The sequence below is a fragment of the Dasypus novemcinctus genome, chromosome 12, assembly GCF_030445035.2.
Source record: "Dasypus novemcinctus isolate mDasNov1 chromosome 12, mDasNov1.1.hap2, whole genome shotgun sequence".
Classification (NCBI taxonomy): Eukaryota; Metazoa; Chordata; class Mammalia; order Cingulata; family Dasypodidae; genus Dasypus; species Dasypus novemcinctus.
Window position 1 is genome coordinate 91,461,060 of NC_080684.1, and position 22,665 is coordinate 91,483,724.

General features: G+C 39.0%; 1 protein-coding gene across 2 annotated transcripts; it reads left to right on the forward strand.

Annotated features, from left to right (window-relative positions):
* Positions 1-5,146: 5,146 nt before the first annotated feature.
* Positions 5,147-22,637, forward strand: TMEM263 (transmembrane protein 263). 2 transcript variants are annotated; one of them, XM_004473298.5, is made up of 3 exons: positions 5,147-5,505; positions 16,313-16,382; positions 19,733-22,637. In XM_004473298.5, the coding sequence occupies exons 2-3, from the start codon at positions 16,319-16,321 to the stop codon at positions 20,017-20,019; spliced, it is 351 nt and encodes a 116-aa protein (XP_004473355.1). In that variant the 5' UTR covers positions 5,147-5,505; positions 16,313-16,318; the 3' UTR covers positions 20,020-22,637. The 2 variants fall into 2 exon arrangements, with proteins under 2 accessions (XP_004473355.1, XP_058164656.1); XM_058308673.2 differs by lacking the exon at positions 5,147-5,505 and adding an exon at positions 8,819-8,839.
* Positions 22,638-22,665: the final 28 nt, after the last annotated feature.

Consider the following 22,665-nt stretch of genomic DNA (forward strand, 5'->3'; position numbering starts at 1 on the left):
TAGTAAATCATAGAGTTAGACAAAATTGCGTTTGATTTCAAGGTCTGCTCCTCACAAGTTGTGGAACCTTGGGCAATTTACCTGACTTCTCTGTGCTTGTTTCCTCTTATGAATATAGAGATATAAGACTTACCTGACTGGATTGTTGGCAAAGATATTTGATACATGCCAAGTGCATGTATGGGACTTAACTGATTAGATTGTTGGCAAAACTATATGATACATGCTAAGTGCTTGTGTATAATCTTTTTATTTTAGCTCTTTTCAGTTTATTGCATGAAGGTGTTGCACTAGTCCAAATTAAAAGTGGACCCCAAATGGTTACATTACACAACCTTTGAGGTTTTTAAAGTTGTGACAAGGGACAGAAAGGAAATTTTCCACTCATTGCAAGGAAATTCTTACTTAAGCTTCAGTGAGCCACAAGCACTTAAAACCCATGAACCTTCAGCGGGTCGTCCTTAGCCAGTCCAATCTCTACAATGAACTTGCGTTTGTCACCCTGTAGCTGAATCACTTCTCCATATTCTGGATGTTCAATCACAGTACCATTGGAGGCAAATTTCTTCTTAAGTGCCTTTACTAGTTTCTTTTCAGGGTAATCATCAGCAATCCCTTGGGCAGTGGTAAGGATCTTCCTGCCATTTCTCTGTTAATTCTTATATGGATACAATCCTCAATCACAGCAGGAAGCAGGTAATCACCCTTACTTACATCAGCAAAGGGGTAGAAAGAGTGGAGGTTCTGGATAGCAGACATATGAATCCTCTTCCTTGGTGGAAATGGCCTGCGGAAGGCAGCAGCAGAAGGTGGGCAGAGGGACAGAGGTCGAGAAATGAGGGGACTGTAGGGGTAGATTGCTGAGTCCTTGACAATGGCTTACTGACTGGGGCATATTATTGTTATATCATAGAAAAGAAAAAGATACTGTAGCAGGGAAAGGAAAATAAAAAATAGTCCAGGTAATTTTGTGTTAGGGAGGGCAAAGAGTGAGGATAGAAGAGCAAAATTATTTACATTAGGTGGTAAACTATATCAAGCCATTAGTTGTCTAGTTCATTTCAAAATGCCAAGATAATGCACTACAGTTATGAAAATATGGTGAAACAAAATGTGTGGGTCTTCCACCAAATGAATTGTCATTTAAATAAAATTATTCCAGGGGATATAGTAGGACACTAGGAGGTAATTCATGAGTTGGGTAGATGGTTGGCTTGGGATCCCTTTCAACTACATGTACTATCAGTCTATAAATAATTTCCTGCTTTCATGTTTCTTAAGTTTCTAGCTTTCTTTTTTCTAGTCCTAATTCTTTGAAATATCCCACCTTGTGAAGCAAGCAAGATAACATCTAGTTTCTCCAGTTTTTCGGTAAAGAGCTTTTTGTGTAACCAACTAGAGGAAAAAAGACATTTATGAGTTTTGATAATTGATATATGATGTATAAGAATTTATTGTTAAAAGAAAGATATTAACTGACAGTACTATTTTAAGTCATTACATACTCTTTGAAAATACCATCAAGAAATAAAATTTCATTTTTATAATCAGAAAGGGATTTCACAGAATGCTCATCAAGAATTGAGAAAGCTCAGCCTACAAAACGAGTAAGGCCTGACATTCCTGAGGCTTCTGCTGCTGCATCAAGATGCCCCAAATTAAGAGAATCCTTCTATAGAAGCTATTCCATCAAGATCATATTTATTCTCATTTTAGACCTAGGAAGTGGGGTGGGCAATAAGTAGTGCTGTTCATTTTTATTATTTTTTTTAAGATTTATTTCTCTCCCCTTCCTCACCCCCCACCCCCAGTTGTCTGTTCTCTTTGTCTATTTGCTGCGTGTTCTTTGTCCGCTTCTCTTGTTGTCAGTGGCATGGGAATCTGTTGCTTTTTGTTGCATCATCTTGTTGTGTCAGCTCTCCGTGTGTGTAGCACCATTCCTGGGCAGGCTGAACTTTTTTTCGCACTGGGCGGCTCTCCTTATGGGGTGCACTTCTTGCGCATGGGGTTCCCCTACGCGGGGGACACCCCAGCGTGGCATGGCACTCCTTGTGCGCATCAGCACTGCACGTGGGCCAGCTCCACACGGGTCAAGGAGGCCCAGGGTTTGAACCGCGGACCTCCCATGTGGTAGATGGACGCCCTAACCACTGGGCCAAGTCTGCTTCCCATGTTCATTTTTATAGGTAAGAGAACTAAGGCAGTAAGAAATCACTACTGTTAGACTTACAAGAAATAGATGATGATTATACCTGCAGTTTCAAGAGGTTCTGATGAATTTGCAACCTCCCAAAAAAGCTCTCTAGATCTTGGCTGATTTATAAAATGATTTGAACTACTGCTTTAGATTATGGCTTTCATAACTGTAAAAATACAAAATCTCCCAGGAGTGGCTACCGTTTTACCAGTTATTGAATTTTAATAATGATCACATTCTATCTTAAGGGAAAGAAAGTACCAGGGGAAGCAGAGGAAATAAAAGAATATATAATTGACCACTTCAAAATTTTGTCTATGGTTTACCCTGGAAAGGTCATATATTAAAGACAGAACTTTTTGTAATAAAAATAAAATGAAGTATCTATCCCCTCACAAGCTGAGTAAACAACTCAAAGATACTGTTAATCATCCAACTGATATTTCTAAATGACAAGATTACTTACTTTCCCCTTTAAGGTCTGGAAAATTAAAATATCTTGAGAGTCTCAGCACGGTGGTCCAAGTGAATTTTATCAGCTGCTTGGATTAATCAATAATAATGTTGATTATTTACTCCATTTGTAGCAGTTTAATATTATTTATGAATTCCAAAAAAAAAGATATTTGATTATGTTTGTAAACTGGTCTGATCCTTTGGGTGTGATACCCTTTGATTGTATTAGATTCAGCTCAGATGCCTTTGATTCGACCATGTCTTCAGGGTGACTTAAGAGTTGATTTGACCATGTCATTAGGCAAACTCAAAGTTAAGTCCCCACCCCCTTGGTGGGCTATATAAATGGACACTCACTCAAGAACAACACAGAATAAGATATACGTGTGAAGAGAGAGCTCCACACACACATAAGAGGAGCACCGTGATCCTGTGCTCCTGAGGAAATGAGCCATTTGCCTGATAGGTTACAGCTGACCTTGTGAAGAGAACAGAGCAGCTGAGCCTGGAAAGAAATGAGCCCTTCCCCCTAAGCTGAGATTGGATGAAGCTGGGCACATGGAGACTTAAGAGGAAAAAGGAAGGTCGAACCCTCACAGATAATGCCCTCCATCCTGCTTCAACACACGGCAACAGACTTGGGTGAGGAACCAACCTTGAGTTGAACTCTTTAGGGTCTTGTAACTATAAGTTTCTATCCCAAATAAATATCTTTTATAAAGGCCAAAAGATTGCTGGTACTTTGCCTCAGCACCCCTTTGGCTAATTAATACACCATTTCAGACCTGGATAAAAGCCTCTTCCATGATGCTTTCCTTAGTTAACATGTACTTTGCTAAACTTAAACAGTTACACCACCTCAATTACTTGACATTTGGGGAAAACCTCACACTTGTGGTTATCTATGGTCTCTTCTTAGGTATGCTTGGTCTTGCTGACTGTAAATGAAAATTTCACCAATTGCAAATGACTTCACAGTTTATAAGGCCCTTTCACACCCACCATCTCTTAATCCTCTCAAAACACCTATGCTGGATTTGTCATCTTCATTTAACAGGTGTGTAGAAGCAAGAAGTTAATGTTATCTTTAACACTTATCTAGGTCTGCAGTCTTTGCACCTTATCTTATTTACTCCTCAGAATCACCTTCTGAAGTGAAGATAACAATCTCCATTTTGAAGCCCAGAGTGAGATGCTTCATATCACAGAGTTTAGATTCAGGCACAGCTGGACAAGTTGTGTCCAAAGACTATACCCTCTCAACACCTTCCAGAGCAGCAAGGAGAGCCTTTGCCATTGCGGAGAGACTTGAAGAGGAACCTAAACAGGAAGTGACAGGAAGAGGTGCAAGACCAGTTTTCTAATTTCCAATTAAGTTTTCTTTTCACTACTCATCCATTCTGGTCAAAAAATATCATGGGGAGCGGGTGTAGCTCAGTGGTTGAGACCGCTCCCATGTGTGGGGACCCAGGTGCCCTCCCCAAGTTCTCAGCACAGAGCCATCTGTGTGACCTAGGCTTAAGTTAAAAGTTAACTACCCTCCCCAGAGAACAGATAGTATCATAAACTATAATCTTCCCAAAGCAGTAGGCATCCTTGATAAATGGCCTTCCTATGGGCATAGTGAAAACATCACCAGACCCCAAGTGCACCTTCATGGGATTTTAGCAGGAACTCTGTTCTCATGCCCTATCGAACATCCTTATTACCCTTTACATCACTCCTTATTTTCCCATCTCTTTGTAGAGGACTAACTTCATTCATTTTTGACTGGCTGTCAATGATTCTCTCCTGTCCCTCTGTCCCAATAAAGCTTATGCCCGACTAAACGCCAACGAAGTGTGTTCTTTGGTCTCCCGGCCTCACCAACTCGTGCCCTTCGTTTGACGCTCTGTGTTCGATTCCCGGTACCTCCCTTAAAAAAACATGACTGCCTAGCAAACCCTAGGCATTCCACTAAGCATTGCGGCAATGAGGACGAACCACAGGGGTTCGTACTCTCAAGGTGTTAAAAGACTGGGGGAAAAAAACAACATAAGCAAGGCCTCTCCAACCATAACACTTGGTCAGTAAAGAAGTGTAGAGAGGCCCGAGAGAGGCTGAGGGAAGGTCCAGCTCGTAATTCCCCGGAGGGGAGGCGGGTAAGGAAAGATGGTTCAAGCTTATGGGCGAAGTGTCAGAGAAAACTGGCGACCGTCCCACCTGCCCTGAAGCGAACGTTCTGAATTCCGCGAGACCGTTACTCGGCACAGAAACGAAGACTCCAGCAACCCGCCTCGTTGGCGCTCAGGGTCAAAGGCCGTCGCCTACGCATACCCAGCGCAGCGCACCCCTCGCCCGATCTGATTGGACAGCGGCAAGAGGGGGCGGGGAGACCCTGGAGGAGGCGGGCGAGCGCGCGGGCTGGGGGCTTCCGCAGAGACAGCCAGGGGCAAAAGGGGCGGAAGGGTGATTGAGGAGGGGGCGGGGTGGGGGGGACGTCGCGCGTGCGCACATCAGGCGGAGGCAGCCTAGGGGGCTGCTGGGAGGGCTGGGCGGTTCGAGAAACGGTGGGCTCGTGCCCAGCGGGTGCGGGAGGGGTCGGCGTGCGCAAGCGCGCGTGCGCGCTGGAGCCCGATCCACGGGAGAAGGCGGGAGCCAAGGAGGCTGCGAAGGGGCGGGTTGAGTCGGGCGCCACGTCCGCAGCCAGAGGCCGCCGCCGCCGCCTCCACCACCAACTGAGGTTCTTCGCTCCACTACCTGCGGAGGTGCTGCTGAAGCCTGCAACTGCCCTGGGGCTGTCTCAGTCGCCGCTGCCGCCCCAGGCTCCCTCTGCCCGGTTCCAGCCCCTGGCCTCGGCCCCAGCCCCCGCGGTGAGTAAATGGGACGGGGAAGGCGGGGGGTGCCGGCCTGGCTTCCTGCCCCCCTCTCTCGCTTTCTTCCGTTAGCCCTCCTGCTCTCCACCTCCTCTCTCTCCGGGCCTGGCTTCGCCGAGCCGGGCCCTCTGGGGGGACTAAGCTGGGAAGGGGGCGGCGAAGTTGGAGGCGGATGGAGGTTGGCTAGCGCGGCTGCTCCTTTTTCTGTGTCCCTGACTCTCCCGGACATGGTTTAAAATTGGGGGCTCCCGTTGGAGGCCTCCGCCTGACCTCTCAGTTCCATGGGGCCAGGACGGGGTTTGGGGTGGGCGTCTGCGGCTTGGGAGAGGGATGCGGCAGGGCGCTTGTGTTCTGGTGTCCGCCCACCCCCCCTCCACCGTCGCCGACTCCCGACCTGTTGATAAACCGCTGTCTTGGGTTCAGGCGCGAGTCGCACACAAGAGTTGGCCCTTTGTGGACAGTCCCTGTGCTCTAACCAGGTAGGCGGGCTCTACCCCCACACCGAACCTCAACCTGGAAAGTGTGGGAAGGAAGGGGGCGCTGATGGCGCCCAGGGATGACGGGGGCAGCGCTGGAGCATCCGTCAGTGCCTCCCCGGTCGAAATGAAGACTGCTTGCTCTGCACTTGGCAGCTTCAAGACTGCTCCCCCAGCTCCTACTGCCAACCAGATTGCCTCTTCTAAGCCTTTTACAAAGAAATTCTGGAACGCCGGGGCCTTGGGGGTGTACTGGGTGTACAGCGTGGAGCGGAGGGAGGAGGTGCCGACTGGCCCTAGCCACAGCTCCTCCACGGTCATTTTCTGCCTCTCATGCCACGTCACTCCCTCTGCTAAAGAAAAAAAGAGAGATTTGCTAGTGCCTAATGGGATCCGTGGAGGGAGAGGGAGCCGTCCGGGGAAGGGTTTAGAAATACTTAGAGAAAGAGAACAGTTCTCGTTTAATTTATCACGACCTCCACTATGAAACAATTTCAAACGAACGTTTGTGCTAATTCCAAATGAAAAATCTTTATTTACTATCTGTGGATTTGTACTATATGCTATTGCTTAGCCTTTAAAACTTCCACCGGTGTGGGTGCTTTAAAGGGCTCTCCAGGAATATTGATACCACACCATGGGATAAATGTGTGGGCCCATGCCTGCTTTTTTAAAAAGAAAGAGAGAAGTAACCTATAAACATCTTGTTTTTTTCCAAGTTTTATTTCTTTAGTCTTTTTTATAACAAGTGTACCAGAAACCAAATTCGGTAAAAATTTGTCCATGTGCAGGCAACATTGTTAAGAAGACAAATAAACATGCAGGTCTTGTGTGTGTTTGTTTTATTCTTTCAAACTCCAGGAAAATCTTTCCTTTTCTTTGTTTTAGTCACTGAGTATTTGCTGTTTTCCTACTTCCTGAAGCTGTCCTACTGAGTTATATATAAACTCCTTGAGAGGAGATCCTTTCATTCTTATTTAACACTGAAATCTCTATGCCTTACAGAGTGCCTAACACATAGTAGGGAGGAAAATATCTGAACTAATGAGGTATAATTTAATGAAGATGACTTATGTACTGTTCTCTGGTTTGATAGAGTGTTGTAATGCTTAATGATTTATATGAGGGCAACATTTAAAAATTTTCATTTTGATACTGTGAGTTGTCATTACATGTGCACTTACAAATTTTACTGGTAGGTTGCTTTTTCCTCCCTATTCCAGAGACCTTGTTGCCAGATTCAGTGCATGTCTCCTCTGCTGTTGACTTAGTGGGCAGGGGCCATTTTTAAAAGTAGCCTGTTCAGGATAGTGATTAACTAGAAAAGCCTAAAAAAAGTAAGTTGGAGTTTTCATATACACTGATTTTTGGTGCGTGTGTGCATTAAAGCTCTATATAAATATATATTTGAAGCTCCCTCTAGTTATTTGACAAAGACTCTAAAAAATGGGAGTGAGGATGTGGAAATGTACCTATATATAGAATTTTTAGGAGAATTTGGTTAATTCATTTATAGTCTTATATGGGGAAATTGGCACTTAATGTTTAATAATAGGTATTTTGAAGCATAAACTATTGTCCTCTGTATTTTGTAGATAAGGTTTATACAACTTATGTTACTGTATTTAACTTGCTTTGGTGTATAGAGGGAGTGAACCCCATAGGCACATTTGTGTACTGTTTTCAGACTTCATTCCCATTATAACTTACAAATTTAATTTTTATATACAGTGTTATTGAAATCCACAAACAACATTGATTCATTTGTTTTCCTTTAAAAAAAGGAAGTTTCCTAAGAGGCATTTGTTTACTTATTTCTATTATTGGAATAAATTATCCTCTAGGGAACTGTTGTTAATCTTTGCTTAGTATATTTGCCAGCTGCTATATCTATGATGCTATTGTACTGAAAAAGTATTATTTCTTCCACCAAAAATGCTTAAAGTAACTGCTCATGAATTTGCATAAATAATATATAGCCTATAGCTAAGAAGTCTTTCCCATTTCGCAATTTATTAAAAACCTCTTTATAACCAGTTTTGGCGTCGTAATAGTTTGGTCACATGTTCAGGACCAAAAGGTAGATAGAATAAGTTAAACCATTTGTGCTAAGGGTTGTTTTTTGTCTTTATTGTTTTCCTTAGGAAAATACATTTTTAATAGAACTGTGTGCATTATGAGCCCCTAGAGGGCACATATTTTTGTTTTTGGAGTGAGTGATTTACTAAACTGGTAAATTCTGGGAAAATACATCCCCACTGATTGTAACATTGGAGTTTATAATCCTGAGTATGCTTAATCACAGTGAAATCTCAGTATCTAACAGGGTGCCTGGCATATAGTAGATGTTCAAGTATATGTTGAACTAAAGACTCAAGAAGAGGATGTGGCTCAAGTGATAAGGCCTCTGCCTACCATATGGGAGGTCTCCTGGTGAAAAAGAAGAGAAAGTGTACCTGCGTGGCAAGCCAGTGCCTGTGCAGCGATCCGAGTGCCCATGTGGGTGCCCGCGTGGTGAGCCAAGTGCCCACGTGAGTGCCCGCGTGGTGGGCCCCAATGCTTATGTGATGAGCCAGTGCCTGCGCGGTAAGCCGAGTGCCTACAAAAGTGCTCGTTTGGCGAGCCGAGTGCCTACATGGTGAGCCAGGTGCCCTCGTGAGTTCCTGCATGGCAAGCTGAGTGCCCACGTGGTGAGCCAGTGTCCTGCACGAGTGAGCCATGCAGCAAGATGATGATGCGACAAAAGAGAGACGAAGGGGAGAGTCAAGGTGAAGCGCAGCAGAGACCAGGAACTGAGGTGGCACAATTGACAGGGAACCTCTCTCCACATCAGAGTTCCCCAGGATCAAATCCTGGTGAGTAAGACTAGAAGAGAGGACAAATAGATACGAAAGATCACACAGCGAATGGACACAGCAGAAACAGCGGGGAGGGGGAGGGGAAGAAAAAAGACTCAAGACGATTTGCATAGAATTTAGTAATTTTGTTTAATGCCACTATTATTTTAAAATTGTCATTTTGACACTCAGTTGTTACTTGTCTCTACCTGTGTAGTTTTAAATTTTTTTATTACTTTCCTGTTTTAGGATGTTAGGGATCATTTTGTCTTTTTTCCAATTTAAGAAGAATACATCTCCTGTAGTGATGATAATGAAGAGGATGGTAATATAAAAAGTAGTGAAGGGCTAATATCCAGGAAGAGAAAATCAGTAAAATTTTGGCACATGTGTATGTGTAGAGGTTGGATGTGGACATGCGCTATAAATAGCTAGGGATTTTAGCAAAAAACCTTTGTAAGGTAGCTTGGTATCTTATGATCGGATTAGGAATTCAGAAAAGAAAATATATCCAAAACACTTGCTGCTTTTATACAATTTTTATTACCCTAAGGGCCTAGAGGAATTTTAATATTACAAACTTGCTATTATGGTCTATAGTTATACATGAAACCCAGACGTTAAAAAAAACAACAAATCAATCTCTTTGGCTTCTTAAAACTTTTGAGGCCCTGTAATAGCACTTCGTTTAGTCTGGATATCTGGGTGTCTGGCCTGACAGGTCTCCAGAGCTGCTATTTCTGATTTATAGATAATCCTGTTGGTAAGTATTGCTAATAATATATAATAGCAAAGTTTCTATATAATGTAATTGCATCAGCTTTGTACACTTTAAACTTTTGTGCCCCAAATTCTCCACTTAAGGGCAGTAGAGAGTGAAATCATGGGATTGAGAGTGGGCTCAGAAGAGGGGCTGGTAAATCTGAGGTTACACTGGAAGCATCCCCAAGCAAGAATGAAATTTCTTGAAAGTCTAATTATCTTAAAAATAAATTCACAAGTATGTTTCATTTTAATTTTTAATTAGTGTGCATTTAAAAATAAAACTATTAAAAATTACTGACTAATAACATGGATGTATCCTGTCTCTTCTGTGGCTTTTGAAGCCCCTGGCATACCACTGCATACTCTTAAAAAGGTACATATGAAAGAGTAATCTAGCTTAAATTATTTTTTTTTAACAAAAAATTTTACCATATATTGGTATACACCTTTTTTCTAGTGATGCTTAATGTGGGTACAAATTATATTTAAATTTTTATCCTATTTATTCCACGAATACTATGTGACAGCATATAACAAAAATATGAATACAATGGTAAAATATGAATAAGATACTCAAATTACAGACCAGGGGAAATAGAAATTTGAGGTGGATGTTATGAGGGAATATGGAGGAATAGGAACATGGGACACAGCTGTGCAAGCCACAGAAGCCTACCTACTTCGTTGACCTGGGATTTTAGCTAAAAGCTTCTTGGAAACCAAAAGGAGAGGGAAACATCACATCTTTGTATATTTTAAATAAGAAAAAGTTTGTAGGTCTCAGAAGAAAACATGCTTAATATTTAGGGGAAAGGAAAGGCTTTCTGAATAATTACTTGTAAAGAAAGTCTCAGAGCTCCATATCACAGCCATCAAGTGATGTAGTGGATCATGTGTTCAGCAGTGTTGGAGAGTGAATGTAGTAATAGGCTACATAAGGCTGTTTGCCAGGGTTTCCTTACTAAGGACATAACTGTGAACAAGACTCAATGATGCTGTTTTCTTGAAGTCAGCATAATGTGATTCAAGTACATTGTTTTTCAGATGATCAACCTGATGTGTGGATAAAAACCTAGAATAACTAGGACTAGATGGACTGCATAACCGTTTAAAAATATCCTTTATAGAACATCACTGATTTCCAAAACTTAAAAATACGTATTTTTCTTTAATTACAAAAGTAGTATATGGTTTTGGTCAATTGAAATATAGTTGTTAACTATATTTTTGCTCCTTAGTGGCAACTGTTAACACTTTGCTATACCTTTGTTCAGTCTTTTTATATGCATTTAAAAAATTGGATCATATGGAATATGCCTTTTGTATTCTCTAAATATATCATTAGCATTTCCCTGTGGTATTTGAGTTTCAAAATTATTTTAATGTTTCCATTGTGTAGCTCTTTAGGAAGCTTATAAATTCCATGAGACTACTCATTTGACTATTCATTTTCAAGTGTTTTTTGTTTGTATATTTTTGCTGGCTTATCAGCTCACCTCTTAAATATGAGTAATCTAGCTAAGGTTATCAGTCTACTTCTCTCTTTTTGCTCTCTTTCTTTATCCTATCACCCACTTCCACAGCTTCACTTGTCACGTCAAACCAGTTTCAGAGCCTCAGCTCCACCTCAGGCTTCAAGTATTCAAGTCTGTCTCAAAACCCTGAAATCCACTTACCTGATGAACATCTCCTATGGATGTCCTTAAGTCATCTCACATATTGCTTATTCAAAACAAGTCCTTCATCAAAAGGGGAAATTTTAGATTGTATATATGTTACTAGAATAAAAATTAAAAACACATAAAAAATCCCATAGGACTGTACAACACAGTGAGCCCTAATGTAAACCCTGGATTATAGTTAATAGTACAATTATAAAAATGTTCATTCATGATTTGTAACAAATATAGCACACAAATACAAGGAATTAATATAGGATGGTATATGAGAACTTCATATTTTCTGCACGATTTTTCGTTAACCTGTAATTTTTCTAATTAAAAAAAAATACCTTCATCTTCCTTCAGAAGCTGTTTCTCTTTTCTTGTATTCTGTCTTCATCATCATCTTTATGTATCTTCTTGCTCACACTAGAAATCTGACATCAGCAAAATTTCTTCTTTGTAGCTCACATTAATACCCAAGTGATGTTGCTTCTACTTCATTAAAAAATTCAACTATTTGTGGAAGCGGACTTGGCCCAGTGGTTAGGGCATCCGTCTACCACATGGGAGGTCTGCAGTTCAAACCCCGGGCCTCCTTGACCTTTGTGTAGCTGGCCCATGTGCAGTGCTGATGCGCACAAGGAGTGCCCTGCCATGCAGGGGTGTCCCGGCGTAGGGGAGCCTACGCCGCACAGGGAGTGCGCCCTGTAAGGAGAGCCACCCAATGCGAAAGAAAGTGCAGCCTGCCCAGGAATGGCGCCGCACACATGGAGAACTGACACAACAAGATGACGCAACAAAAAGAAACACAGATTCCTGTGTCACTGACAACAACAGAAGCGGACAAAGAAGAACACGCAGCAAATGGACACAGAGAACAGACAATTGGGGGAGGAGGGGAAGGGGAGAGAAATTTTTTAAAAAATCCAGCTATTTGGATGTCTACCATGCATGAGATATTGAATAAGGCTCTGGGTATCTAGCAACTAACATAATCCATTTTCTTTTGAAGCTTACATTCTAATTGGGAGAGACTTGAAGTAAATATCAAGTGCCATTAAGAGATAAGAAAATAGAGCAGAGTAAGAGCGAAATGATAAGGATAGTGGGAGGAGGGTGTCAGTCTTTTTCAGGGTAGTCAGAGTAGGCCCTCTGATAAGGCAACATTTGCATAAGGGTCTGAATGAAGTAAGTAGCAAGATATGGTAGGGAAGACCTTTCAGGAGGAAGAGCAAGGAAGCCAGTGTTACAATAGAATGAGCAAGAGACAGACTGGTACGTGATATCAGAATAGAAATGGCGGTGTTAGATTCTGGGCCTCAAAGGCTAAAGTAACGGTTCTGGATTTTATTCTGAAGGAAATAGGAAGCAGAGGGTTTTATTTCTATTTTTAAGTAGCATTTATTTATTTTTAAAGATTGATTTTATTTATTTCTCTCCCCTTCCCCCAACCTCTATTGTCTGCTCTCTTGTGTCCATTTGCTTTGTGTTCTTCTGTGTTCACTTGCATTCTCAGCAGCACTGGGAATCTGTCTCTTTTCTGTTGCATCAGCTCTCTGTGTGTGCAGTGCCACTCCTAGGCGGGCTGCGCTTTGTTCCCGTGGGGTGGCTTTCCTTGCAGGGCGCACTCCTTGGGTGTGGGGCTCCCCTACACGGGACATCCCTGTGTGTTATGGCACTCCTTGCGCGTGGCAGCACTGCATGTGGGCTAGCTCCCCACGGGCCAGGAGGCCTTGGGTTTGAACCCTGGACCTTCTATATGGTAGGTGGATGCTCTCTCAGTTGAGCCACATCCGCTTCCCAGTTAGAGGGTTTTAAATCAAAAGTCTGACATAGCTAGACTGAAGGGGGGAAGAGCAAGGCTTAACTGCTGAGCTTGGAGCCCAGGTAAAGAGATTTTACAGTAGTCCAATTAAGAGATTATGATGCTTTAGAATAAAGTGATGGCAGTAGAAGCAGTGAGAAGTCATTCTGTATTTATTTAGCCAACAGAATTTACTGATGATTAGATGGGGATGTAAAAAAGAGGACGTCAAGCATGACTCCTAGGATTTTTGGCTTGAGCATTTATGGAGAGAAGAACTGGAAAGAGTACTGATTGTTATTCCTTCACATTGAGCACTGAAGAAGCCACTTATTGGAGTTAATCTCTCTAGCCTCAGCTTCTTAAAGTGTGGTTCTGACAAATGTTTCTCTGCTCAGAGATCTGCAGGCTCCTCGCATACCTACAGGAAGACGTTAATAAATAAGAAAGAAATCTTTAAAAAAATTCATATTGTCTGCATTAGTTTGCATATATCTTGTCTAATTTTTTAAAATGGTCTTTTTAAATTACAAGACACGATGTGGAAAATAACTTATTTTTTTAAAAGGAACTCAGGTAAGAATTTGTGGGATAGGGATTTGAAATGTATGTAGTCACTAACAAAATCACACCTGTTTTTAAACTCCAACTAAAATATGCAAGGTGTAGGTGTACATATATTTTACCATATTTTTCTACAGGGTATGGCAGCTTGTATTGATCAGTTTCTCAGCCAAATTTGTGTGTGTGGGTATGGCACATAGATACTGTATTACAGTGATGAACATATTACACAAAGATCATGCTCTTAGAATTTCTGAAGGGGAAGAGAATGACTCCAAAATAGTCATAGTCCTCAAGAAGGGACACATACATTCTTGCAGGACTACTGTTTTGGAATTTGTTAAGCAGTATTCTAATCTTAAGAGTTAGGGCTAGAATATCTTTAATTTCTATTTTAAATCTCCTGAACAGCAAGGATCTGCTGAAGTTATTTGTCCTCAGTATATGGTTTATGGTTGATTGTGATTCAGATCCAGGCTGTCTGATTCCAGAGTCTTAACCACTATGATGTATAATTTGTTATGCTCTTATTGTGATATGTCAAAGAAAATCTAAATATGAATGGAAATGAATGTAACTTTCTGGTGTGAGGGACTTTTTAAAATTAAGGCATGTCAATCAAGAACCCTTTCTCCTAGTCTTGCACTAGTTGATACTCTTGTGGTCCTTTTTGTCAGAGATTACGTATCTTGACTATTACTTTTTAAGTTGTATGTATGCGATGAAGTGCTCAATTCACAAACCAGTTTAGGGTAAGATTATGTGCTTTTCAAAAATGGCATGAGTCAGGGTTTTCAACTTGAGCAACTAAAAGATGCATTAGTCACATGACAAGTGCTGCTAGAGTGTGTAAACTGTCATGAAGTTACATCTTCCACAGGATTTAGGTTTTAAAGACATTGCAAGATGAATTGCAGAGTTAAAATTACCCTTGAAAATCCCTGCTTTCTCATAACTTCTACCCCACTCTCCGAGCCATCTACATTTTCTATGTGGATTATTCAAAATAGTCGTCTTCTGATAGGGATTTCTGACTCTGCACTTTATCTCCTTGTTCTACCTACATTAGCCAGGTGATCTTGTAAAAATGTAAATCAACACCTCATTCCCTGGTTCAGTGTCTTTCGTTTACTTCCTTCCCATCTCACACAGAATTATTTCAGAATCTGATATATGCAAACTGATTTCTTCCCATCTCACTCAGAATTATTTCAGAATCTCCATCACAGCCTGCAAGGGCCTTTGTGATCAGAACCTTTCTCTTTGACCTCTTCTGCTTCCTTTGACCTAGTCAGAACACCCAAGGCAAAACTCCTCTCCTGCCTCAGGGCCTGGGCTCTTGCTATTTCTTCAGCCTTGGGATGTGACCTCCCACAGGCTTTCACAGACTCTCCTATTTAAAAAAGCACACGTCACCCTCCATAGCTCTTCTTGCTGAAACTTTTTCGCCACAGCCCTGAACGCCATCTGATATACAATATATTCTTTTTATATTTATTGTCTTCCCTGCCTCCCATCAGTGTTCATTTCATAATAGCGTGAAATTTTTTGGCATGTATTGATCACTGCATTGTCCTGTACACCTAAAACATTGCTTGACCCATTGTAGGTACTCAATCAATACTTAATGATATACTGAAACACTCATCAAAATTAATCACTTGTTAGTTGTATATGTAGAAAAACAGTAATTTAGGCTCTAAGATGATATGACTAGGAAATTCTTAGTTGACTGATGGGATCATAAACGTAGTGTTCTGGCCAAGGACACTTTTAGATCAATTTTGAGTTGTTTTTAATCTTTACTTAGTCAAGTGAATTTTTTAGACAAATATTTTAAGACAGTAAAGGGAACTGGGAAAATAAAATTTAATATTCCCAACATAGCTTATTTTATATTTTAGCTTCCTTTTTTTTTTTTTTAAGATTTTATTTAATTTCCCCCTCCCCCACCCATTGTATGCTCTCTGTGTCCTTTCCCTGTGTGTTCTTCTGTGACAGCTTCTATCCTTATAAGCGGCAACGGGAATCTGTGTCTCTTTTTGTTGCGTTATCTTGCTGCGTCAGCTCTCCGTGTGTGTGGCGCCATTCCTGGGCAGGCTGCCCTTTCTTTCACGCTGGGTGGCTCTCCTTACGGGGCACATTCCTTGCACATGGGGCTCCCATACGCGGGGGACACCCCTGCATGGCACGGCACTCCTTGTGTGCATCAGCACTGCCTATGGGCCAGCTCCACACAGGTCAAGGAGGCCTGGGGTTTGAACTGCGGACCTCCCATGTGGTAGGCAGATGCCCTATCCACTGGGCCAAGTCTGCTTCTCGTATTTTAACTTTCTTATTATTTTTAATCTTAAGTGTATTGTGAAATGAATTACAACTAAATTAGCCAGTATATTAGGTTCAATTGGTAATTTTCAATTTAAGTTGAAGCACAGTAGTAACCACATAGGAAAGCTTGTACCAAGCCTGCCTCTCTGGTTAGTGTTTCAGATGTGATTTTTATTGTCCACTGGTCTAATTTAAAGTATTTCATAAATGCCATGAATTGAAATAGGAGAGAGATGAGATAAAATAGTTTTTTGGTGGGTGTTTTAAATGTTTAGTTGAATAAAGTTAATTGAGTCCTAAATTAGTATGTGATCAGAGCTAGTCTCACATGTTGAAGTTAAAATGAAATGTGTATTTTTTTTTTAGGCGATTATGAATCAGGCAGATAAAAACCAACAAGAAATCCCATCATACCTTAGTGATGAACCACCAGAAGGTAAATATGCGTCTATAATATTAAGAGTATAGACAGTATCCTGAAGAATTACTGCTCTGATTTTTATTAAATTTAAAGTAATATAACTCATGTACCCTATCAGTATAATAGTTCAGAAAATAATTGAAGATAAACATTTTTAGCCTTTAATAAGTAAGCACAGATATTGTTGAATGGGCACACAATGTAACTTTTATTATATATGGTCTATTTTCTTGTCCCACTTTTATTCAAGACCATTTCATAAGAAATCCTTTCATTCATAAAGGGTGGGGTGGGGTGGGATGGGGAGGAATGATGGACTATGTTTAGTTTTGATGTAATGCAAACAAAAAAATCACCGTAATTCAAGAGGTACTTAAGATTTGTTGTTAAATACCTATTCATTGAAGTATAATTGGTAGCTCTCTCTTCCTATAATATATGGCTATAGAGTCTGCGTAATTTTATTTTAAGTTTGAAAATTATGACATCATGAATCATTTTATTCTTTATTTCAAAAAATCCTTGGAAACATTGTTTGCACACATGAATGTCCTGACCATATAGAAAATTATTACAGGCATTTTTTAATTTATGGTTTTGGTTTTGGTATAGAATATTAATAAAAATAATCCAAAAAGTAGATCTCCTTAGGGAATTGCATGTTTGTACAGGATAGTTATAATACTTAATATGAATCAGATTGGAGAATAAGGGCTGAATGCCTGACAGAGCTAAGGTAGCATTCACTGGGATGTCTCTGAGAAGAGGCTAGGGCTGGAATTCATGACTCTGGGTACATATTTTCTTCCCTACTCTTACCCACTGTCTAAAATTTTCTCCCTATATTCTACCTTATGTTGGTAGGCAAAAATTAAATTGCCAGGAAAATAAACACAGTAAAGATCATATTTAGGGTGAAAAGAAGATGGAGGTGAGGTAACCAGCTGGTTACGTTTAGTTTAGGGTTTTTTGGTTGTTGGTTGTGTAGGTGTTTTGTCCGGGAGGGTGTATGGAGGAAGAGCCTGGAAAATTATTGGTTCAGCTCTTCTACTTCCTTGGTTTTTTAGAAGTAGAACCATGGAGTTTTAGGGAAAAAAAAAGGTTACGGTTCAATAAGAATTAACAAGAACGTTGTGATAAAGAAATCAGGACAGGGATAAATAAGGACAAGACAGGAGTATAATGTCAAAGAAGAGAACATGGCCTCAAGAATGTTCTTCTGTGACAACCTGCTAAACGAGTAATCTGCAAAGCAGATAATTTTATAGTGATATTCATGAGTACACTGTAATTAAACAAATTGACAGCTTTAATATTTATCTGATTAGGAAAAATTATTTGTCTTCATTAAATGCATGTGTACAAAATTTGGCATAGCAAAATAAGTTTACTAATGAGGTATTTAGCATGAGGCAATTATTTGTTTCATCCTCAAATCATGATTTTTCCCCAGTTTCTTATTGCCACTGACTTTGATTACAAAAGAATGATCAGTTATGTAATGTTGTTCATCATAATAATTAATGTATTCAAATATATATTTATATATTCAATCTAGTGCATCTTCAGCTATTTCCATTTTGAAAATTTATATTAGTATGGAAATAGTCTTAATAAGAAATATGGTTGGCTGGTTTTAATAAATTTAGTTGCTCTATATGTATTTTTTCCTCTCTATGTGCATGCTGTTTTAACTAATTGGTGAGATTTCCCACGTGTGATAGGATGTAAAATCACTAAACAATGAAAAGAAAAACTACCTCAGGGTAAATTTATGCCTTATATATTAGAAAAGCTCAATGTTCAGATTTATTTTCTTTTTTCTCTTTGAAATATATTGTCAGTTTCCCAGTGTTATGATCTCTCATAACTTCATTCTGCTAGGATCTAATTTGCTTTGGTGATCTTAGTTGGACCTATATGCCAAGAATTTACCTTTCTTTGTGTGTGACTACTTTTTTCTGTGGTTTAAGTCCTGAATTGCATAGTTACCAAATATTTTTCCTTGAAGTTTAGAAAAATACCATTGTTTACCTGTTGTTGCTGCCTAAATCATAGATTACAAAGGGAGAAAAGGCATATGTTCATTTGAGTCTGGCACAAGCAAATTTCTATGAACTCTTCCTATGAATAATTTTGTGCCTGAGTTTGAGGCTATCTGCCAAACAAACCAGAGAACTCATGACTTAAAGATAAATCTGCATTTTTTCATGTTGATGTCACCTTTTCTGGGACTATCTGAAGAGTTTATTAAACTCTTCAAAATACATACTCTTTTCCATAAGAATTACTGAGACAGTGATTTAGGTATTAATCTTAGCTGTTGTTTGCCAGTCCTTATATCTGAGTAAAAATGATTTCAGGTAAGTAGCATTATTTAAAATGGTAATTTTCCTATTTTTGTATAGTATTAGTTCCTTAAATACATCATTAAGGGGCACATGGAGCAGAAACCCAAATAGTAAATCCACAGTTCTCAAACTTTTTGGTCTCAGGAGCCTTTTATACTCTCAAAAATTGAGGACCCTAAAGACCTTATGTTTTTGTGGCTTCTGTCAATATTTACCATGTTAGCAATAAATTCTGAGAAATTTACATATTCATTGGAAAACCTAATAAACCCATTTACATGTTAGTATGGCTAACAAATCCATTATGTATTAACATGGCAAACATTTTTAGGAAAAGTAAACTTTTTCCAAAACAAAATTTTAAGAAGGGAAACATTGTTTTTACATTTTTGCAAATCTCTTGTTTCTGGTTTAATACAAGATAAGTAGATTCTTGAAGCTGCTTCTGCATTCAGTCTGTTGTGTTATCATATCATGTAGCCTCTGGAAAAGTTCTGCTCTCCATTTGTGACAGAGTGAAATTGAAAAGTCAAGTAGTTTTTTACCTCATGGATCCTATGATATGGTTTCAATGATCCCCAGAGGTTCTGGACTATACCTTGAGATCCTTGTTTCAGTATGATTCTATCAAGGAAATGAAGTCTTAAATATATTTATCTTTTTATTTGTTCATGCTCCTATTAGAATATAAGATAAGGTCTTTTTTTTTTTCCTTTTTTCACAATATCATGGAAAGATTTTTAAATAGGACTCCATTTTAGCATAGTTGCCTAGTTTCTAAAGAATTTCTTCTAAAATACTAAGACTTAGTACTGGACAAAGATATTTTAAAAACAAGTATTTAACCCTAGCTTTGAGGGAAAAGCTGTTTATTGTCTTGTATTCGGATTTATACCTATGTGATTGGCCTTATCAAACCCAACCTCCGAATTGTTAGGAAGTCTTAGGTTAGTGATTTGCACTGCTCTTTTAAATACTTATATTTGACTGTCTCCTGATATTTTCTCTCATTAGGTTCAATGAAAGATCACCCACAGCAGCAGCCTGGCATGTTGTCCCGTGTGACTGGGGGTATCTTCAGTGTTACAAAGGGAGCCGTTGGTGCCACCATTGGTGGTGTGGCTTGGATTGGTGGAAAGAGTCTGGAGGTGACCAAAACAGCTGTTACAACCGTGCCTTCCATGGGAATAGGGCTGGTGAAAGGGGGAGTGTCTGCTGTGGCTGGAGGTGTTACAGCTGTTGGGTCTGCTGTTGTAAACAAAGTGCCCTTAACAGGAAAGAAGAAGGACAAATCTGACTAAAATATGGAGATATACTTGATCTCCACAGCATTATGATGCCAGTGGCATTGAATTGCTAAATTATGAACTACAACCAAGTCACCTATTTTGGACTTTTATCTTCTAATCTGCTGTGTTGAAAGTATTGATGACTGGCTTTCGTCTAAACAGAAGAGACCAATACTAGCACAGTGTGTGAAGGTTTCTCATACTTAAATTCCAGCTTCTTATCTGGTAAAATGTTACACTTATTCAGTTGTAACTGAAGATATGGTATATTTGAATATTTACTATACGTCTGTTTCAGTTTGACTATAAATGTGAACATTGAATTTAGTGAATGATCTTTATAGTTCCATATGTATGATGTGCCAGGTAATTCATCTGCCCCTTAAGAAGGGAACCTTGAACTACATAAACTGTACCTTTGATGTGCCTAATAGTTTCAGATGTCTTAGTTTTTTATAACCATAGTTGATTAGGCCAACAGGCATTCTTTTTTTTTTTTTTTCTTTTTTTTAATTTAAGCTGATAAAAGTAGCAGGAGCTAGAAAGGTTTAGAAGAAAAGATAAATGGTTTTATGATGCAGAGTGTTAACAGTCTTTTGTTAAGATGTGCATTCTATTCACGTAATCATTGATGCCTTACAAAAGAAAACATCTTTTCTAATACCCTAAATATGTGCAATTCTTAGAATTATCTATGAATTCTCTTAAAAGTTGTCTGAAATTAACTTTCCCTTTTTAGACAAGAATCTCAGGAGTAGTTGGAGTAAAAGCATTTCTTGCTATCAGTGGATAGGATAGTGCTTATTAACTATTGTAGTTATAATCACATTGTTATCTTCATTCAAACTGTACTTCAACCTGGTTTCATACTCCATTGTTAATACACCTCACAGTGCCTAAAGAACATTTCTTTATTCATCAGCTTTGTTGGAAGAGTTTCATATTAAGGAGGAACAAATATTTAATAGATAATTTTAAGTTCTTAAGAATTACTGAACGAATGTAAGATTTAAAAAAAAAATCCTTCATACCTGTTTTATCTCAAATGGCTTAAATTATTTGCTCTACCCCCTTTTAAAAACATGGTAAAAGCAAACACAAAATGGGAAGATTGTTTTAAGTTGAATTAAATGGGCTCCATAGATAAGTAGTCAGTATAAAATAGGTACATATGTTTTCAAGAGGTTTATAAAGGCTTTTAAAATGTAAGTTAGCTTAAAGTTCTTAAAAGCAGGTGTTGACTTTGTGTCAGTTTTTCAAGTCAATTTCAGACAGGGAACTGAAGTTTCTGATTATGAATGATAAGGGTGGCATGTCTTAACAGGTCCCATCATGTCTCATTCATTCTCAGAGAGTATGGCTTATAGGCTCTATTTCTTTTTGTTTCATAAAAATATAACAACTGGCATATATATTTGGCATTTTTCTTAACTAAAAGTTAAAATCCAGCCTGAAAAATCTCAAAGAGTTTTCATTTGGAAATTTGCCTTTATTTAGAGACTGTTTTTGGTGGGCAAGGAAGCAAGAGGGGATGATGTCTTGTAGTAAATAAGTCAAAACAGCATCCCTGAGAACTTAAAACACATCACTCCAACACCTGAAGTGTAAATGTTTGCTTGTAAAACACTGAGGGTTTTACATTAATTATTTGGATCAACAAATAGATAATGAAACTTAATTGTGAAAAGCCTTCGTAAATATGTACAGGGATTTTAAGCAAATCTGCAGAGGTTTTGAATCTTTTGACTGTACTCAAAACTGAAGTCATTAAGGAGTTTGTACAATTTATCATACATTAAATGGTCATTTGTCTCATAGAGTATGATTTAAGGTATATTTGTTAGTATATCTTCTCAAATGCCACTATTAGCAAAAAGAATTAAAAAACCCAAATAATATATAATAGTATTGGAGAACTTGTTTACTGCTATTTGAAGAGATTATTGCTTCACTGCTAGTTTGTATTTCTAACTTATCTTCTACATTTATAGGCTCTGCTGTGCTCTGTATCTGAATTTCTAAGTGTAGACTTGAGTTTATACTTGCATATTTATTTTCAGCTTTGCTTGTCTTTAAAAATGGCCTGAGTAAAAATGGTTGTAATTAATTTCTGCTGCAGAAAAAGCTACCTGTTAAAATTCTCATCAAGTTTGTTTTAAATTCTAAACTATACCTTTGTTCAGGAGGGGCTTTTGCAATGATAGCAGTACAAATGTATGGTTAGCTATAGAGGTTCCTATCGAAATGTTTGATATGTACAGCTGCACACTTGAGTCTTTTCTCGTTTATTTACGTAGACTAGCAATTTGACCTGTTAAACAGGATTGATTCACTTCAAGAAACTAAGGTGGTTGTATATACGGAGGCATCTGTTATTCACATTATTTTTTCAGTGGATATTTGGCACAGTGAGGATAAACTGGTGTGACCCACTTGAATGACTGATCTAATAATGTTGACATTTTGAATCCTGTACTTAGTGAAATGTCAGATGAACATAACTGGTGATTGAATAAATTTTTTGTATTAATGGGAAAAGAACCCATGAATCTGTTATAAAGCACTATGATCTGCAAAAGATGAAATGTTTCTTAAAGATCTAAGGAAATAAAGGAAATTTTTAAATGGGATAATCTTCTTAAAATTTTTAGTTACTAA